General features: G+C 32.4%; 1 protein-coding gene across 2 annotated transcripts in view; it reads left to right on the forward strand.

Annotated features, from left to right (window-relative positions):
* The window catches only part of LOC139517270 (pecanex-like protein 1), a 46,667-nt gene that overhangs the window by 22,302 nt on the left and 5,453 nt on the right, over nucleotides 1-18,912 (forward strand). For both annotated transcript variants that reach the window (XM_071308159.1, XM_071308160.1), the window contains exons 19-37: nucleotides 1-100; nucleotides 700-792; nucleotides 1,079-1,229; nucleotides 2,070-2,205; nucleotides 2,851-3,028; nucleotides 4,412-4,520; nucleotides 4,893-5,022; nucleotides 5,445-5,503; nucleotides 7,397-7,612; nucleotides 8,045-8,104; nucleotides 8,353-8,546; nucleotides 9,174-9,404; nucleotides 9,994-10,100; nucleotides 10,645-10,792; nucleotides 12,229-12,380; nucleotides 16,106-16,184; nucleotides 16,579-16,853; nucleotides 18,289-18,404; nucleotides 18,668-18,855. In XM_071308159.1, coding sequence (XP_071164260.1) covers nucleotides 1-100; nucleotides 700-792; nucleotides 1,079-1,229; nucleotides 2,070-2,205; nucleotides 2,851-3,028; nucleotides 4,412-4,520; nucleotides 4,893-5,022; nucleotides 5,445-5,503; nucleotides 7,397-7,612; nucleotides 8,045-8,104; nucleotides 8,353-8,546; nucleotides 9,174-9,404; nucleotides 9,994-10,100; nucleotides 10,645-10,792; nucleotides 12,229-12,380; nucleotides 16,106-16,184; nucleotides 16,579-16,853; nucleotides 18,289-18,404; nucleotides 18,668-18,855 — 2,722 coding nt within the window. The remainder of the gene's footprint in view (nucleotides 101-699; nucleotides 793-1,078; nucleotides 1,230-2,069; nucleotides 2,206-2,850; nucleotides 3,029-4,411; nucleotides 4,521-4,892; nucleotides 5,023-5,444; nucleotides 5,504-7,396; nucleotides 7,613-8,044; nucleotides 8,105-8,352; nucleotides 8,547-9,173; nucleotides 9,405-9,993; nucleotides 10,101-10,644; nucleotides 10,793-12,228; nucleotides 12,381-16,105; nucleotides 16,185-16,578; nucleotides 16,854-18,288; nucleotides 18,405-18,667; nucleotides 18,856-18,912) is intronic.

The following is an 18,912-nucleotide window of genomic DNA, read 5'->3' on the forward strand; positions in this document are numbered from 1 at the left end:
GATGCTTGTAAAAGATTTGATATGTAGTAGTCAGAAAGAGGATGAAGTTGATGAGAAAGATCTTGAAGATCCTTTACCAGAGAAACTTAAACAGTGTGTTGTGAGTATACAGAACCATCAGCAGTAGAGAGATAATTAATAAAATATAAATGATTTATTTCAATATTATCTATAATTATAAAAAAGAAGATGTGGTATGATTGCCAATGAGACATCTCTCCACAAGAGACTAAATGACACAGAAATTAACAACTATGAAAATAGATCACTGTATGGCATTCAACAATGAGAAAAGCCCAGTTAGTACTATAGTATTATAAACTGGTTCTCTTTGTATTTTCCTACAGAATCATAAGAGTTGAGTGCCTGTACTCTATGACATGTCCAATATATATAGTAAAAGCTATATAGAAATAAGGAGATGCAGTATGATTGCCAATGAGAAAATAAACCAGAAAAGTTCAAATGAATTGGATGTAAGCAGTTATGAGCAACTGTACAGCCTTCAACAATGAGAAAAAACCATGATGTACAGTTGGATATAAAAAGCCCTGACAAGAAAAAAAGGAAACATTTCAATAGAGAAACTAATGGCCTAATTTATAACAAAACAGTTAAAGAAAAACAAACATGACATTCATTCATCTTCAAAATTCACCCTCAATACTATAAATATTAAATCATATATTTTATTTTCAGAGTGAAAGGTTACAGTCAGATTTGTTAATTAGTTTGATAATTCTAGTCATAGTATTTGCAGTTCATTTGAGTACAGCCTTTAGCAGTCTTCAGGTAAGTGAACAATATGTAAATGATCAGTTCTACTAGTTTTATGATAACATCTTATTTCTTATTGTTTTGTTACACTCTATCTATATATTAAAGTATAGACAGATATTATGGGATTGTTAGTAAGGTTGTAAATAATAATTTTCATACAATTTGAAATACTTCAGTTTAGACACTTTCTACAATATTATTTAAGATAATCAATGCTAAAGTCATGAATCACACAACATACAAGCACAAAGGACACACTCACAGTTCAGTTTTTATTTATATTTGTTTTGTATTTCAGCCTGTTGTCAGTGATATTATATACTACATGGCTGGTGGCCTTGGCTTTATTATCCATTACATTATTCCACAACTACGTAAAGAAATGCCATGGCTATGTTGTTCTCATCCAGTACTGAATAGTAGGGAGAGAAATTTCTTTGAAGTAACTGGTATGTATTTCTATTATATACATCCTCATTTGGTTATAATTGGAAATTTCAGAAATTGAACTTATAAATTTAAATTAGGTTCAACAATTTCACTCTCCACTCAATGTTTTCACTTTACTGAATCAGAAAAATTGTAAGCATGTGTTTTACTATTTGGATGTTTGCTACTCTGTTTCATAAAAACAAGCTATTTAAAAGACTGTTATAAATGGATAGTATATAGATAAAGAAACTAAAAATGCAGAAGAAAAATAAGAGTCTGTGTGCTAGTTTTCAAGATAGATCTAGATGCCATTGAAAATTTTGCGGGAAATATTTCTCTCTAGAATTTTCATACATTTCTTATTGGCACCATTTTTCTTTCAAATACGATAAAAAAATAACAAGGATTTTATAAAATTTTCAAAGATGACATTTACAACAATATTTAATCAAATTATGGAAAGAAAAGTAGAGGTTAGGGCCAAATTTTTAATGGCACTACATGAACAAAACCAGTGAAATGAGAATATCTTGTCAAAAATTAAAAAAACAAGAGAAGCGAACATCCTTAATGTGACATGAAACAGAACCCTGTTTTGCACTAGACTGACACTCTGAGTAAGATTTATAATGTGCTAGTTCACAAGGTAACAGTTTGCAGGAAAACATGTAACCCTTCTCTGACACATTTCTTCTTAATTGAGGCCAACCGGATTTTGGTCTTACTCCTTAATGCTTTGTTGAGAAGTAGCAACTACTAATTTCCAAGTCTATAGTTTCACCCGACCTGGTGGTGAAAACATAACCTCCTTTACTTTAAAATGGCAACACATTGATATATATATTTGTTTGTTTCAGCATTACCAATGATAATGTGGTTTGAGAAGATGTATGTTTGGATGAGATTTTTTGAGAGAAATGTGATGTACCCTGTTGTCTTTCTTTGTGCCTTAACAAGTTCAACACCCACCATTATGTGTAAATTTGGAAAATAGTAAGTTGAGAATATTTTATTTATGTACTTTGCTTTACCTATCAAATTTTTAGGTTATTACCATTTAGACTTTAGAAGGATGTAAATTTTACATAAGAGAATTGTTTATTTTATTTACAATTTACACATATTGTATGAAAAATCATAGTCACAGTACATGTACCGCAATATTGTGAAGTGGTAGATTAGGTCAAAGAAGCAAAGCATATGACTTTAATAAACTAATCTGAAGTAAGGCAACACGTATGTCACACAAAGATTATGTTACAATGCTGGCAGTAGCTTTGAAGTTTGGATTGTATCATTGTATATTATTCTTAACAAATGGCTTGATTCATTTATTTTATGTATAAAATGTAGAACAGAATGATACAATACTGTACATAACAGCTTGATCTGTCAAGTAAACTATTTAAAGCCTAAAAAGAATATAATGCAAATATAACATCCTGAAAATAAATAAACAGTATTCTGTAGTTGTTACCAAGAATCCATCTGTCATTTTAAATTCTTCATTTTCTTCTTATCACTGAATAAGAAAGTCTTTCTGTCTTTCTGTCATTTAGTTGCAGTATTTATGACGTTTAGAAGAATTCCAATTTTATTACAATATTAACGATGTCAACAAATCTTTTTATTTTTCAGTGTTGGACCATTTTTAATAATAATGTGTTCCTTGAAGTTGTTGAGATTTGCCTTCTCCCAGACATCAAAGCAGTATCTAATCATGACATTTACTGTGTTCTTCTTCAAGTATGACTACAGAGATGCCTCAGAGACATTCCTTATAGATTATTTTTTTATATCTATTGTATTTGTTAAAGTAAGTATATACACCAAAAAAATTGCTGGCTGGTAATTTTGTTTGCCTTGTTAGTCCATTCATTTAACATTATATTATTGAAATGAACAGATTTTCCAGAAGAACAAAGATCTAAGACTTCAATGTTCAGGGTATTAGTTTTTCTTACATTGAGAATTGAGAAATATAACTAAACCAAAAAACATATTAATTATGGTAATTCTAGCCTCTCCCATATGTTAAAGAAGATCAAAAGGTAAAAAACTTGTGTTTAAGTTACTTGAACTGTGAAGCATTATTTTCCTTGTCTTGACTGTGAGAGAAATATTTCTTTTACAGTGCTTATCCAGTGACCTTTGGGGTAACACAATAGCAATGGCCAAAACAGTTTACCAAATTGCAGTTAGATTTCTTTTCCAACTAACTGATCAACTGGTAAAATGTTTTAGCAGATTGCTAAGTGAAATGTTGTTAGTATGAAGTGAGTGCTGTGAAATCAAAAGTAATACTTACCATCCAGATCCAGTTAGTTGATATCTTTGTCATTTGTTTCAAACACAAAAATGACTTACTATAATATGAGTCACTGAATAAGAAGGTCTAATTTTGACATGGAAACTTCTATCATAATAGATTTTATAAATAAATAGTTCAAACCATTGTTTTGTAGATGTATATTTTATAGCTTTGTCTTATAACTGCAATTTGGTAAACTGTTTTGGTCATTGCTATTGTGATACCCCAAAGGTCACTGGATAAGCACTGTAAGTAAAAGGAGATATGGATTAAGACAGCAACCGAATAACTAAAGTATCTGGCAGACATCTAGAGGGTAACAAACATTCTTCCTCAATAGACAGGTACCCTCATCAATGTGTTAAGCTCTAAATCTTCCTGAGCTATATTAAAGTAGTTAATGAAACAGAAACTATCTGCAAACTGTTTTCTGTTATCAGTATAATACAACTTTGTTAACAACACACTTTTAAATGTTATCATTTTTTATGCCCCATTTATGGGCATTATGTTTTCTGGTCTGTGCATCCGTTTGTTTGTTCGTTCAACCGTCCTTTCGTCCGTCCATCTGTCCTGCTCCAGGTCAAAGTTTTTGGTCGAGGTAGTTTTTGATGAAGTTGAAGTCCAATCAACTTGAAACTTAGTACACATGTTCCCTATGATATGATCTTTCTTATTATAATGCCAAATTAGAGATTTTACCCCATTTTCATGGTCCACTGAACAGAGAAAGTGATAGTGTGGATGGGGCATCCGTGTACTATGGACACATTCTTGTTCATCTATAAACATAAGTCAAGTTCAGGTGATAACTGAATAACGGTAATTGCAAGAATAGTAAATTATTATTGTGTAACCATTTTAATAAAATATTTATTTTCTTTTCAGTTCTGTGATTTATTATTAAAGATGAAGTTTATTCTGACGTATATAGCTCCGTGGCAGATCACATGGGGATCTGCCTTCCATGCCTTTGCTCAACCATTCAGTGTTCCACGTATCCTTTACTATTTTGTTATAAACATTTGTTAGTATAGTTACTGCTATTTAATCTAATTTGCATTTTTTTCTACAGTTCAGATAGACAATTTAAGAAACTAAATATAGGAACAATTAATTGTCTCTCATAAATCTGTACAGATTGGCTTATGTATACAAAATGTATCTTTTATAAATGTATTGTGTAATTTTATACATAAGGTGAGACGTAAATAAAATATTGAATTGAATTGAATTGCTATTATACAGAGAAAAAGTTTAAAAAGTGTTGATTGATAAAATATTTCCATTAAGTTGTGTAAAACAATTATTTCACTATAAGCCAATAAGAAAGTAAAAATAATTTACAGATTTCCTTAACCAATATCAGATTCAGCCATGTTATTTTTACAAGCAGGTGTATCTGCTTTCTTTTCTACACCGTTAAATCCATTCCTTGGTAGTGCTATATTTATTACATCTTATGCTCGTCCAGTGAAATTCTGGGAGAAAGATTACAAGTAAGTTTATTACAACTGGTGCGATAAGTGACATCCTAATTTGTTGCATAAGAAAATGATATTAAAGAAATTTACAAAATTGCAAAATTATATTGTCAAAAAATCATCAATAACTAGTTTAGAAATGTCCTAAGAATCTATGAAGTTATCCACTCTTGTTAACTTTTGTAATTTTTAACTTGATTTTCAGTGGGTTGTTTCCTTTTACCACCACTGTGATCAACTGTCCAACTTAAAAATTGTGTAATTTTATAAATTAGAATTAGATCTATATATAAAAAATAAAGAATAGAGTGTTTTTTTAAGTGACATCTTTTTTTAACATGGATGATGTGATGTTAGGAATGTTGGTTGGCTTCTTCAATTTTTCATTAATGTATAGTGTTGTAACCTAATGCAAACTTTTGTTTGTTGTATTACAGTACAAAGAGAGTGGACCATTCAAATACAAGACTGTCATCACAACTGGAAAGAAATCCAGGTAAGTGGAGTGTAATTACAAAGTAAAGAAAATTAAAAAATTAGTCATATCACTGTTTTCATTGAATGTGTAGAAAAGTCAACATGTCTACAAAAAAGAAATACTGGAGAGAAAATATCCATACAAGAAGATAATTTGTAATAGTATGGATAGTTTTGCACCATCTGTTTTGTTTTTTGAAAGCATTGATTTATGCTGTTTCTCATATCCAAATAGTAGCTTTTGCTTGATTGCTAAGGGTAATATATATATTTATCAACAAGTCCTCTGAAGCTACTCGGCTGCAACTAAATGAACCAAAAATAATCCAATAGGAAATGTAGTATTTCAATATCTCTCTTCAATTTAGTCTTTTACATATGAGGCTCCACAGAGTCATGGGGCTTCACAGAGTCAAGTTAGGACTTTCACATTGTTCATATGGTGATTTGTATACTGAGTGCCAATGAAAGCGCAACACTCTTGTTTTTCCAAAAAATCTTATAATTTTTATTTTATTTATATTAGAACTTTGTATAGTCGGTTGAAAATGACTTTTATGACAATTTTCGACAACTTTACGGTTGAGCGATTTTTGGAATAAATGCGAAGTAAGGGTTATTTTGAACGAACAAAAACCGAGTTCACCCCTTTTCAACATACGCATCATTTTTACGATTTTGTCATTTCAAGCTTGGCTAATGTCATGAATTTTCCCGCCCTTATTGTTAGGAAACTGCAATAAACATCTGAGTAAATGCCAGGCCTTTCCGACAACCAGCGACATGCAGTTTTGGGCATGATCCAATGAAGCCTTTCACAGCATACAATTACGAGAAGACTGAAGTTGTAGCCTCTACAATAACCCAAATCATTCACAAATTAAACCAAAATGGATCATTTAATGATAAGCCACATCCCGGGGTACAAAAAGCAAGAAACGCTCAGCAAGACCGATACATTTGGTCTTTCACATATCCGATATCGACTATGATGGCTGTCCAAATGTCAAAGAGTTCAATGTTGGTCACGGTAGAACCTTTGGAGCAATTCAGTTGAAAGCACCATTTGCGCAGAAATTATTTAAGAGCACCACAGTCTTTCCTTAGTGACATTTAAACGGCCGTCTGGCGTAAATATCGAATTCTGTAGACCAAAAATCATTCATTATGTACAAAAAAACGTCAATGGAGGTTACATAGACATTTGGCACCCGCCTTGGCTAAGGGTCATGCTTTTCGCCGGATTTTGGTCCGATCGTCTAAATTTTGCATCAGATTTGACATGTTTTAGACGATGAAAACCACCTCCAATATCATAAAGTCAGCTTGAGTTTGCTTTGCGGGACAAGTGGAATAACATTCCTCGGGATCACATTAAACGTCCGGGATGATCAATTCCACGGCGCTGTCAAGATTGCGCTGCACCACGGGGTTGTAACATTTTTTGTTAGGACTGTTAGTTAGTGATTCGACATTGGATGTTTCGTTTACCTATTGCGCCCGAAAGATGACAATAAAACATTTTTGTTTGATATCGATCTATTGTTCAAATAGTTAATTTTCAAGAACATTTTATTTTGAGAGATTATCATTTCTTATATAAATTTTATTTTTGAAAAACCAAGTGTTGCGTTTTCATTGGCACTCAGTATATATCTAATCTGAATATCCTTTCAAATCTCTTAAAGTAGCAAAGTATTTTAGGAAATTGGAAGTATTGCATTATCTTTTTGGATTAGGAATTTCATTAATCAAAACATAGACTTGGCCAAATGTGTATGTTCTTTATTTGATGTAATGTATGTGTATCTTTATTGTGTGTTCTTTGTTTATAGAATTGGATGTTAGTTAATAGAATTACAGAACTTATGTTGTGATGTATGTGCTACCGAAAATGTATTTCTGTTTTCAGGTGCAGATGACAATAATTTAAATTCCATATTTTATGAACATTTAACGAGATCACTACAGCACAGTTTATGTGGAGATTTAATGATGGGACGGTGGGGTAATACAGAGCAGGGAGACTGTTTTATAATGGCATCAGACTACCTCAATGCACTGGTACATGTCATTGAAATGGGAAATGGACTTGTAACATTCCAACTCAGAGGATTAGAATTTAGAGGTAATGCTACTTGAAAATATCTGCTGCTATTTTATATTCACCTTTTTCATAAGGTCATACAAGGTGGATAGGTAAATGCAAAAATTAAAATAAAAGTGAATTTTGCCCTTTATTTAAAAAAAAAAGAAGCTTTGTCAGTGATGTTTTTAAAGTGGTTTGCACAAAAAAGATGAATAGAGGCCTTTCAGCAGGAAACACAATATACAAAAGGCAGATTTGTCAAACAAAAATATTCTTTTCCCTTCTCTTTGTATGTTGATTGCTCGTCTACCCTTAAACTGATAAAAGTTAACGGCTAAATAAATTTGCAGCACAAAAAAAAGCAGATATTGAAAATAAAATTTTGCTGAAAAAAGAAATATGCGAGGCTTTAGTAGTTAGATAATCATAGTATATGACATTTTGCTGAAAAAGTTTCTGTTTGATTTCCAGGAACATACTGTCAACAAAGAGAAGTAGAAGCAATTACAGAAGGGGTTGAAGATAATGAAGGTTTGTCAATTCTATAGAATTATTCTTAAAAAAATCTATTAACAGAGCACTTGTTTTTGTTTTCAGAAAAAAACAAACGTGTTTACAAAATTTTAAAATAATAAAATCAGATTTATTGATTTATTTTATACCTATTATGCTCTTGTTATGCTTTAGAAAGAAGGTTTTTTGAGTTGCTTCTTTTGGATTGCCTATTTTAACTTAAAGAGACTGTTTTAACGAAATCTCTCAACATTATATTTTTTCAGGATTTTGTTGTTGTGAACCTGGCCATCTACCTCATTTTCTCTCACTGAATGCAGCTTTTAATCAGCGAGGATTAGCATGGGAAGTTGTTGTGACTAAATATGTCTTGGATGGATACAGTATATCAGACAACAATGCAGCTTCTATGGTCCAGAGTTATGAAACTAGAAAAATTCTCATTTCATTTTACATTAAGGTTAGTTTTTATATCAATTAAAATGAGTAAATGTAAATTTCACTTATATACCATGTATTGTCATTTCTTGTCGAATGAAGCTACTACAACTTCCATTTCTAGTGAAGATTTAAATTAAAAAATTCATAGAAACAATAGGTTATGTTGACAATTATGATTGAAAATACTACCAAAGTAAAGGGAAAATGTTTTACAAACTCTGCTCTTAATATCATCAATTTAACTTTTCAAAATGTTTTAGTATGATTGTCAACTCAGAAATAAAGTAAGATGATGTAACTTAATTGACTCACAAGAATTCTCCAGAGAATCGTATAATACACATTATAAGTAATACCATCTATAAATGACTTTGAATACTGTAAATCAGAAATTCATGCGTGCATTTATTATTGTGATTTTGCCATTTTAGACTAAATTGCGATTTTAATTTTTGTGATATTGAGAAATAATCCTGTTTAATTCATATTAAAAGTTCAAGATGCAAGTTTATATTACTGTGATTATAACCCTGTTGAATTTTCACAATAATAAAAAATGGCAATAATTTCTGAATTTACAGTAGTCCACATTATAATATGCTATATATCATAATGTTCATGATCAATGATTAACTATATGTTTTAGAGTATTATATACTACACTGTACGATCACCACGACTACAGGACTGGTTAGAAGGGGAGACAATTCTGGAAGCTCTGCAAGCTACGACTGAAGATAACTATGTTGATGTTGATCCTATTTTCTCATATTATATTGATGAAGATTATGATTCCAAACTAAAAGGTGTATCAAGAAATAAGTTTTGTTCTGTTTATCTTAAATGGATCAAAAATTGTTATGAAAGACGAGACAAGGTAAGACAAATGAATTTTGTTGTATTGAAGGAATAGGGAAAATGATATTGGTTAGTTTGCATATTATGATACTTTGTTACATATTGGGTATTAGTGCATTTGTTTTTTGTTCAATTTTTAGAATCAAATCTTTAAAACCTTATTAGATCCCTGCCTTTAAGACATATGAGACACTTTAATCCTTCTTGAAATAAAAATATATGCTATTATGAAATATTAGAAAATGAATATTTAATTGATAAATGATGCTCAAAAATTCAAATACTCGTTAAAATTCAGTCATACATGATAAAAAGATTGAAAATTTACAAATTTTTCTACCTAAATTTAAACACAAGATGTAACCTTTTTGCTAATAAAATGTGAGTATCATGACAGATAATGATAAAGTCGAACTTGTCATCTTACTTAAAACCTTTAAATGAATTATTCAAATCATCAATACAGTTAACAAGTACTTCCCTTATATTTGAGTAAAAATTGCAGTCAATTAAAACATTGTTTTTTCTGTTTCTATCAATCTATGTATCACTAAAGTGTATCTACCTTAGCAAAATCTACAGTAGATACCTTGTTTTCTACTTTACAGGAACAAATAATAATTAAAACATCACCTGTTGTGTCCCTGTGTTACTGTCTTAGTCTTCTCGGGAGAAGAGCCCTAGGAACAGCAGCTCATAATACCATTTCTACAAGGTAAAGTAAAAGCCTTCAAAAATATTACATACACATATGAGAGTTGTACATTTGGAGCACTAAGGGCCCTTTTTCAGCCAAAAAATGGAATTATTATAACAAGAAAATTGATAAAATGTGCAAAGTTCAAACCTTAAGATATGTGCAAAAATATGAAAAAATTTGGTCAAATAAGTCATGTATTGCACATTATCATTTGGTGATTGTAAAAGTAATGTATAAAATAGATATATGAACTGAAAATGAAAAGCCAATGAATTGCATTTGTTAAATTTATTATAGAATTCAATTGATACTGAAAATTCAGGTTTTTATCAATGCAAATAATGTGTCTTGGTGGTTATCACAATAATTAGAACTTGCATTGTGATATCTGATGGATATATATGTATGTAGATTTTCCTGAAATCCCATAATTAAATTGCGCCTTTTTGTCAATTCTTTGAAATTGCAATAATAAATGAATGCAATAATTTCTGAATTTAGTATGAAATGCTTTTCATGGTAACATTTAGACTAACCTGTTTGTTTTGATATTTTACAGTGCTGATTTATTCCTATTTGGCCTGCATGCCTTGTTTAAAGGAGACTTTAGAATAACTTCACCACATGATGAATGGGTGTTTGCTGATATGGAACTTCTGAGGAGAGTTGTTGCCCCTGCAATCAGAATGGCTCTTAAACTTCACCAGGTAAGAATTACTGTAAAACATGTATGAATGAAATGTCTAAAAACATATGAATGAAAGGCACTAAAGAGTCAAGATATGTGAAAGAAACTAAAAGATTAAGATGAATGAGATAGTTGATAAAGACCACATCATAACCAAAAATATTTTTTTGTGTCTTTTGTCTTTCAATCTCATCAGTTGCACACTTTTCAACTGAATTTTATGGTTGTTCTAATGTGTTGTTACTCAACTGTCTCAGGTAAGATGTATGGTTGATAGATCACAAGCATGTTAAACCCCACAAAACTCTTTGTATACCTGCCCAAAGCCATGAACCTGTAATCCCTTGGTTGTCTGATTGCTGTCTACCATTTCAGTTTTTATTATACGACCGCAAATTTTTTTTGCGTCATATAATGGTATCATGTTGTCGTCTGCGTCGTCGTCGTCCGAAGACACATTTAGTTTCTGGACAATAACTTTTGTTTAAGTGAATGGATCTCTATAAATTTTTACCAGAAGGTTCAATACCACTAAAGGAAGGTTGGGATTGATTATGGGGGTAATGGTTCCAATAGTTTAGGAATAAGGGGCCAAAAATGGCTCCCAAGATAAGCATTTTTGTAGTTTTCAAACAATAACTTGTGTTAAAGTGTATGAATCTCTCTGAAATTATACCACAAGTTTCAATACCATGAAGGGGTGGTTAGTATTGACTTTGGGGGATTACTGCTCAAAATATTTTGGAATAAGGGGCAAAAGGGCCAAAAAAGGGGGAAAACTAGTTTTTTCTGGTCAATGGACAATTTAAACAATTTGAAAGTAGTGTAAGGGATTAAATCATTTACATACAATGTTGGGCATGTTCAGATAACACTACTTGTAAATTATGTATAAAGAAATGTCAGGTTTTGGACTAATTGCAAAAAAAAAAGGGGGGTGGAAGTAGTTTTCAATTTTTTTCCAAATTTCTTAAATTCCAAATCTTTTAAAAGTTTGAAGAAGAAATTTTTAATTGCACAATATTGTGCAATAGATTTGTAAGATCTTGACATTTGTTTTGTGTCAAAAACTAATATTATGTCCAAATTATTATCACAACCCTAATTGAGAGCTGTTTCAAGGTTGAATGTTGTGTCCATACTTGCCCCAAGGGTTCAAACTCTACGGTCGTATAAAGCTGTGCGCTGCAGAGCACCTGGTTTACTTCACTGTTGTTATATAAATTGTGCTGTTTTATTTTTAATTGTTTCTCATTTTGTAATTATACCTTTTCATTGATGTGAAATACTGCATTTCTTTGATTTTGATAATACTGCCAAATAATTCAAGTTTTCATGTATATTATGATAATGCTAACACAAACATGTTTGTTTTTCTATAAAATTTTATTTGTAATGTATTTAGAAATCCATCACAATTATTTCCAAAGTCAAAAGTATATTTGTGTATTTCAGGATTGTTTCATGTATACAGATGAATATGAGGACGAATCCTTCCTATATACTGCCATAAGTAACTATGAGAGTAATCTAGTCATATCACATGAAGCTGATCCTCAGTGGAGAAATGCTGTCTTATCAAATACACCATCACTCTTAGCTCTTAGGTAAGTTCAGAACTCTGACATGTAATTTTTCATTCCAAAATCCAAATTGCAGGTCAGGATTGTGGATTATAGACCACTGCTAGCAAGAAATAAGAAAAAAAACCTGATTTTATGATGTTTGTTTATGATGAATCATGTTTGTTCTTGCAAAATAACAGAGCACTTGTCTATTCAAGATTTTTAGGCAGTTAAGCTGCCTTATGCGAGCACCCTGGATTTGTGTTCTACCCAGTAAATGCTGAAATACGTGTCATTGTTATCATCTAGCTGGCTACTATATTATTTATAACTTATTGGACAGTTTTTTCATACTTTTAATTCTGGATTACAAAAAATATGACCAGAAAAACCTTAAATGATCGTCGATTTTCCCAAAAGTTTTGAAGTTGCACATAGGAAGAAGAGCACATTAGGAATCCTTATGTAGTTAATTCTCCCCTGAGCTTTTGGCTAAGATGTCAAAGAACAAATGTATGAAATATTTAATCGCCGAAAATCTCTTAAGACAAGTAGTTAAGATTTCCCAAATTGTCAAAGTCGTAGGAATATTGTTTGTCGTCAATACGTAGTCAACTACGTCAGTAGTCTATTAATATAAGTTCAACTGATCACGCTGTTGGCGGCAATTTTGAATTAGAAGACGAAATTTTCATCTTTTCAATTTGGACGCAGGGGTTCAAATTAGCGGTGGTCCGAGGTCTGCGACCTTCCACTTTTGCAGTCGGACTTTCTACTTGGTTACTTTCTATGGCCGACATGCCCGACGGACCTTGAAAGAAAATAAAAAAATAACTTTGCAAAATTTTTTTACCAAAGTTTCCTAATAAACGATCTCAAACTTATTTTCATCATTACTATTCATGACAGCGATGTTCAATTTGTTCAACCGCTAGCTTTATAAAGAAAATCGCCGACAAATAATGTGTAAATCCGAGTAAAATCGTATCTCACTATCTGTCAAAAACAACATTGAAAACAAAATGGCTGCCGCGAGAAGACAATTACAATATCGGATCCGATTCCAGAAGCGGATAAGGGTAATCCCAGGTTTTGGATATCAACTAAAAAAATCCAGACAGGTGACAAAATACATCTATGCATGGTAAATAAATATAAACACTAGAATTGAAAACCAAAAGATATATGTAAAAGAAAGAAAAAGCAAAAAATATTTTGTACACCAATTTTAACGTGAAAATCCATTACAACGTGACAGCTGGGAACAGTTTATCTAACAATATATATGTTCCTGGTAACAGTATAAATTTTCTTTATCAGTGATAAATGTTGGTAATGCATGTTAGATGCTTTTCAAGTTAAACATATTACTGCAATTTCAAGGTTTTTTTTTTCTTCTCAATTTTGATAGGTCAGTTAAAATAGCTGGAAGTTTCTTATATAAAAAAAAGATGTGGTATGATGCCAATGAGACAACTATCCACAAGAGACCAAAATAACACAGACATTAACAACAATAGGTCATCGTACACCCTTCAACAATGAGCAAAGTCCATACCGCATAGTCAGCTATAAAAGGCCCCGATAAGACAATGTAAAACAATTCAAACGAGAAAACTAACGGCCCTATTTATATAACAAAATAACAAAAAACAAATATGTAACACAAAAAACAAACGACAACCACTGAATTACATGCTCCTGACTTGGGACAGGCACAAATAGTGCAACTATATTATACGATACCTGAATGTAAGCAAATCATTTGATATATAGGAGGAATCCATTGGGCCACTCTACCTCCTCCTGTTTGATAACTTTGAAACGGATGAGATCCCCACCCCTCAACCATATACATTCATGTATGAGACTAAATAACAAATCAAATGAAATATAGGGAAAGTCCCTAGCGTTGCCCCACCCCCTCATATTTTAGAACTTGGAAACAAACGAAATCCCCACCCCTAAACCATATTTATTCATGTATGGGACAATATATATATAATCAAATGAAATATAGGGGGAGTCCCTGGGGGTCACCCCACCCCTCCTGTTTGAGAACTTGGTAATGGTCGAGATCCCCACCCCTAAACCATATATCTTCATGTAGGGGACAATATAACAAATCAAGTGAAATATGTAGGGATAGTCCCTGGGGATCACCCCACCCCTCATATTTGAGAACTTGGAAACGCTCAAGATCCCCACCCCTAAACCATATATATTCATGTATGGGACAATATAACAAATCATATGAAATATAGGTGGAGTTCTTGGGTCCACTCTACCCCTTTCTGTTTGAGAATTTATAACGGTCGAGATCCACAATCTTAAACAATATATATTTATGTATGGGACAATATTACAAATCAAATGAATTATAAAGGGATCGCTATGGTCACTGTACACGCTCCTGTTTTTAGAACTTGGAAAAATTCGAGATCATCACCCCTTAACCATATATACTCATGTATAAGACTACATAACAAATTAAATGAAATATAGGGGGAGTCCCTGCAGTTACCCCACCCCACCCCTCTGATTGAGAAATTGGAAACAGTCGAGATTCCCACCTTTAAATTATAAAGTAAAACCATATATATTCATGTATGAGAACTAATCAAATGAAATATAGGGAGAGTCCTTAGGGTCACCCTACCAACTCCTGTTTGATAAATTAGAAACAGATGAGATCCCCACCCCTCAACCATATATATTCATGTATTGTACAATATAACATATCAAATGAAATATAGCGGAAGTCACTGGGTCCCCCACCCCCTCCTGTCTGAAAACTTGATAACGGTCGAGATCCCCACCCATAAACCATATATATTCATGTATGGGACAATGTAAAAAATCAAATGAAAAATAGGGGTAGTCCCTAGGGTCACCCCACACCCTCTTGTGTGTGTTTTGAGAACTTGCAAAAGATTGAGATACCAACGCCTAAAACATATTCATTCCTGTTTGTCATTTCAAAAAAGATTGAATGACATACAAGGTCAATCTCATAGGCGACACATATGCATATCACTTTGCTAGACCCTAACACCTGTCATTTTATTCCAAACATAGACATCATGGACTTGGGGTGAAGGTGGGAGTCATTTACATTTACCATGGACAGGTCAGTCAGACCTCACCATTGATCCTTGTAGTAGTAAACATTTGTCTGATTTGTGTCTCATAACTTTTGTACTGTACAACACAAACTCAGTTTTCTTTCCAGGGAAGCAAGTCCATTCATACTTTTACAAGCTCATACTAAAGTCAACTTGAACTACTAACAGTCAACTAATACGATTAATTACGATCAACTAGAAGAACTGCAATCATTGCAAATTTGTACCATTGCTGACTCATGAAAGACTCATGACCATTCGTGGTCATGTGCGTTGCTATTGAAAACCTTGATAAAATATGAATTATTTGCCTTAATGATTAATTCATTAAATGAACATCAATGTACAATTATATATGAATGTTTAATGTTTGTTCTTTTAAATCTTTAAAAAAAAATGTTGAAGCACAGTTTTCATAATTATGTTTGCCTTGGTTTTTGGTTAACTGCCTACAGTGCTTACAGCGCTTTGATTTAATCTTTTCAATATCCTTTTTGTGTGGCTTGGTACTGCCAATGTGTTGTAGAATATAATGACTTTTTGTTACAGATAAGAGTATTTTTAATTATCTTGTGAAATACAAATTCGATACATCTCATGAAATGTTATATAGTTAACATGTATTATAATTTCCATTTTCAGACATGTATTTGATGAAGGTACTGATGAGTACAAAGTTATTATGCTCAACAAAAAGTTCCTCACCTTTAGAGTTGTCAAGGTAGGTATAACAGCCATTTATAAAAAAAGAACATTCATGTATAATGATTTGTTCTTTTAATTGATCATTCATTATTAGAAGCTTCAAAGGAAGCTTATACATAATTTATGTAAATTTAATCAATAGCATTTAAAAACAATTTAAATCAAAAGCTGCAATACTTTTTATAAATCACAACTTGTAAGAGCAAACCATTATAGGTCAAAGTACGGTCTTCAACAGGGAGCTTTCACTCGCACCAAACAGCAAGCTTTAAAGGGCCCCCAAAATGACTCAAACCATTCAAACGGTAATATAAATAAAAAACAAAAAACAAGAAACACTTATAAACCACATCAACAAACGACATCTACTGAACATCAGATTTTGTATCTTTTTTTCATCACGTACATAGGTAAACAGAGAATGTGTAAGAGGATTGTGGGCAGGACAACAGCAAGAGCTGATCTTTTTACGGAACAGGAATCCAGAAAGAGGCAGTATACAAAATGCCAAGCAAGCATTGCGGAACATGATCAATTCATCATGTGATCAGCCTATTGGTTACCCTATTTATGTATCGCCATTAACAACATCATATTCTTCTACACATAATCAGCTAGCCAGTATCATTGGTGGAGAATTTATACTTGCTAATGTTAAAAGCTTCTTCCAAAATGTATGGAAAAGGTAAGGTTTAGAGTAATAGTTAAGGAAACTTACATGAAAAATGATCTAGGAATCGCTTTGTCTGCCTGCTGGGTACATAGCCTTTACATGCTTTTAAAAATGTTAATTATGATCGGTACTAATGTTATCCACCAGGAAAGGGAGTGAAGCCAGAAAGCTGGAAAATCTTATGAAATTCAACTTCAGTGTCATAAATTTCTTTTCACTCATTCACCCCCAAGAGATTTCTGGAAAATCAGACATTTTCGAAAATTTGCAATCATATGTGAGATTTTCTCGTGGGTTTGAACCTACCCCCACTGAAAAATGGTAATTTTCCGTCTATTTTCCAACTTTAAAACGACCTTGAGAGATGAACATTGACCAGACTGTGTTTCTTTGTCATTCAAGTCTTACCCTATAGTTTTATTACCGAATTATTATTGTCAAGTTAGGTGTGCCTAATTGTCTGTTTTTACGGATTGTTGACAAAACGGTGACCTAGATTTTACAGACTAGATTCCTATTGACCTCTTTGTGTTCCTATACCACCTATGCCTGCATTTACGATAATAGTTTATACCTACAATGACTACCAGTTACGTAGTGGCTATCTAAAGATGTCCACCCCCACCTGATTTTGGCTACTTTTCATGTTTTTCGGATTTTGAACTCTTAAACGGCTTTGAAGGTGCCATATTTTCATAAACAGACGTCTGAGAAGAGTTTATGGACCATGAACTGCTTGGTTAAAGTCCCTGCTATCATGACAGTTCAGGTGGGGCAGTTTGAAAAAGGTATGGAGGGTCATACGGGCCATCAAAGAATGGTTGTCGCCATCACGCCTACAGGCGGGATTGGGGGGTTAAAGGGTTAATTTTACCTACCACATTTCTAATAAACAAAGATATTTCAATATCAGAATTCTTTGTATACCAACATAGTGGATCATAGATAAGGTTGGAAATGACTTCTACCAAGATTGAGGCCACAAAGCATATGCGATATCCATGAATACCAGTGGTCTTTGTCTTAAAAGAAAAAAGATGAAAAGACAAAGAACATTCTATGAAACATAAGATGAAATAACACAAACCTCACAAAAATACAAGGTCGAACCACTAGTTGAATTCATCTTGTTACCCATTTCATGTAAATACTGGGTTTTTTTTATGATTTGAAGGATATTAATTAAAAACAACTAGAAAATGTAAAAGAAGAAGAGATACAGAAAGTGAAGAAACATCTTATGTATTTTTGTAATGTGAATGATATGATCCTTATAATTTTAATGCCAAATTAGAGTTTTCCCCCCAATTCATGGTTCACCTAACATAGAAAATTATAGTGCAAGTAGGGCATCATTGTACTATGGACACATTCTTGTTTATGATATATTAGCATTTTGCATAGGAAGTATGTTGGGTCATACATTGTTATGTTATTAATATTAAAGGTTGAGACGACGATGTGGTGCCTCCTGTGCAGGAAGTAGTTCTGGTTTCCAGGAAGAAATGGCGTACTCAATAGGTTGTTCTCATGTTGGAGCAGCTTCTGCTTTAGGCACTGCAGGTAAAATAATATATGGATAACAAATATTTCTTATTTGGTGTTGCATACATATACTGCCATTGAAATTGATTTAATTTCAAGGGCATGAATTTCAAGGGCATGTTATTATGTATTCCATTAAAAATGTTGATAGTAATATTACACATTAAAATTATTCCTGGCATACTAATGTGTAATGAATATAGAATTTATCCAGTGAATAAAGGTAATAGGTGTTATTACTGACAAAATACTGATCAACAACAATATGTTTTTCTCATCAGGAAGTATCAAAGAAGCAACAGTTATTGGTACACCAACAAATCAACAAGACATAGCTCTACAAACATTAGGGAATAGAGGGAGTTTGATATCCACAACAAGTTCCCTGGGTAAACCTAGTGCTTTGGCAGCATTTGCTGGAGTGTTGACAGAAATAAACTCAAAAGAAACATTTAATCAAAAAGTTAGAGTAAGTAAACACAAAATATGATTTCAATGTATCTGATTTTCACAAGTTTGAATGTAG

The sequence above is a fragment of the Mytilus edulis genome, chromosome 3 (genome assembly GCF_963676685.1).
Source record: "Mytilus edulis chromosome 3, xbMytEdul2.2, whole genome shotgun sequence".
NCBI classification, from domain to species: domain Eukaryota; kingdom Metazoa; phylum Mollusca; class Bivalvia; order Mytilida; family Mytilidae; genus Mytilus; species Mytilus edulis.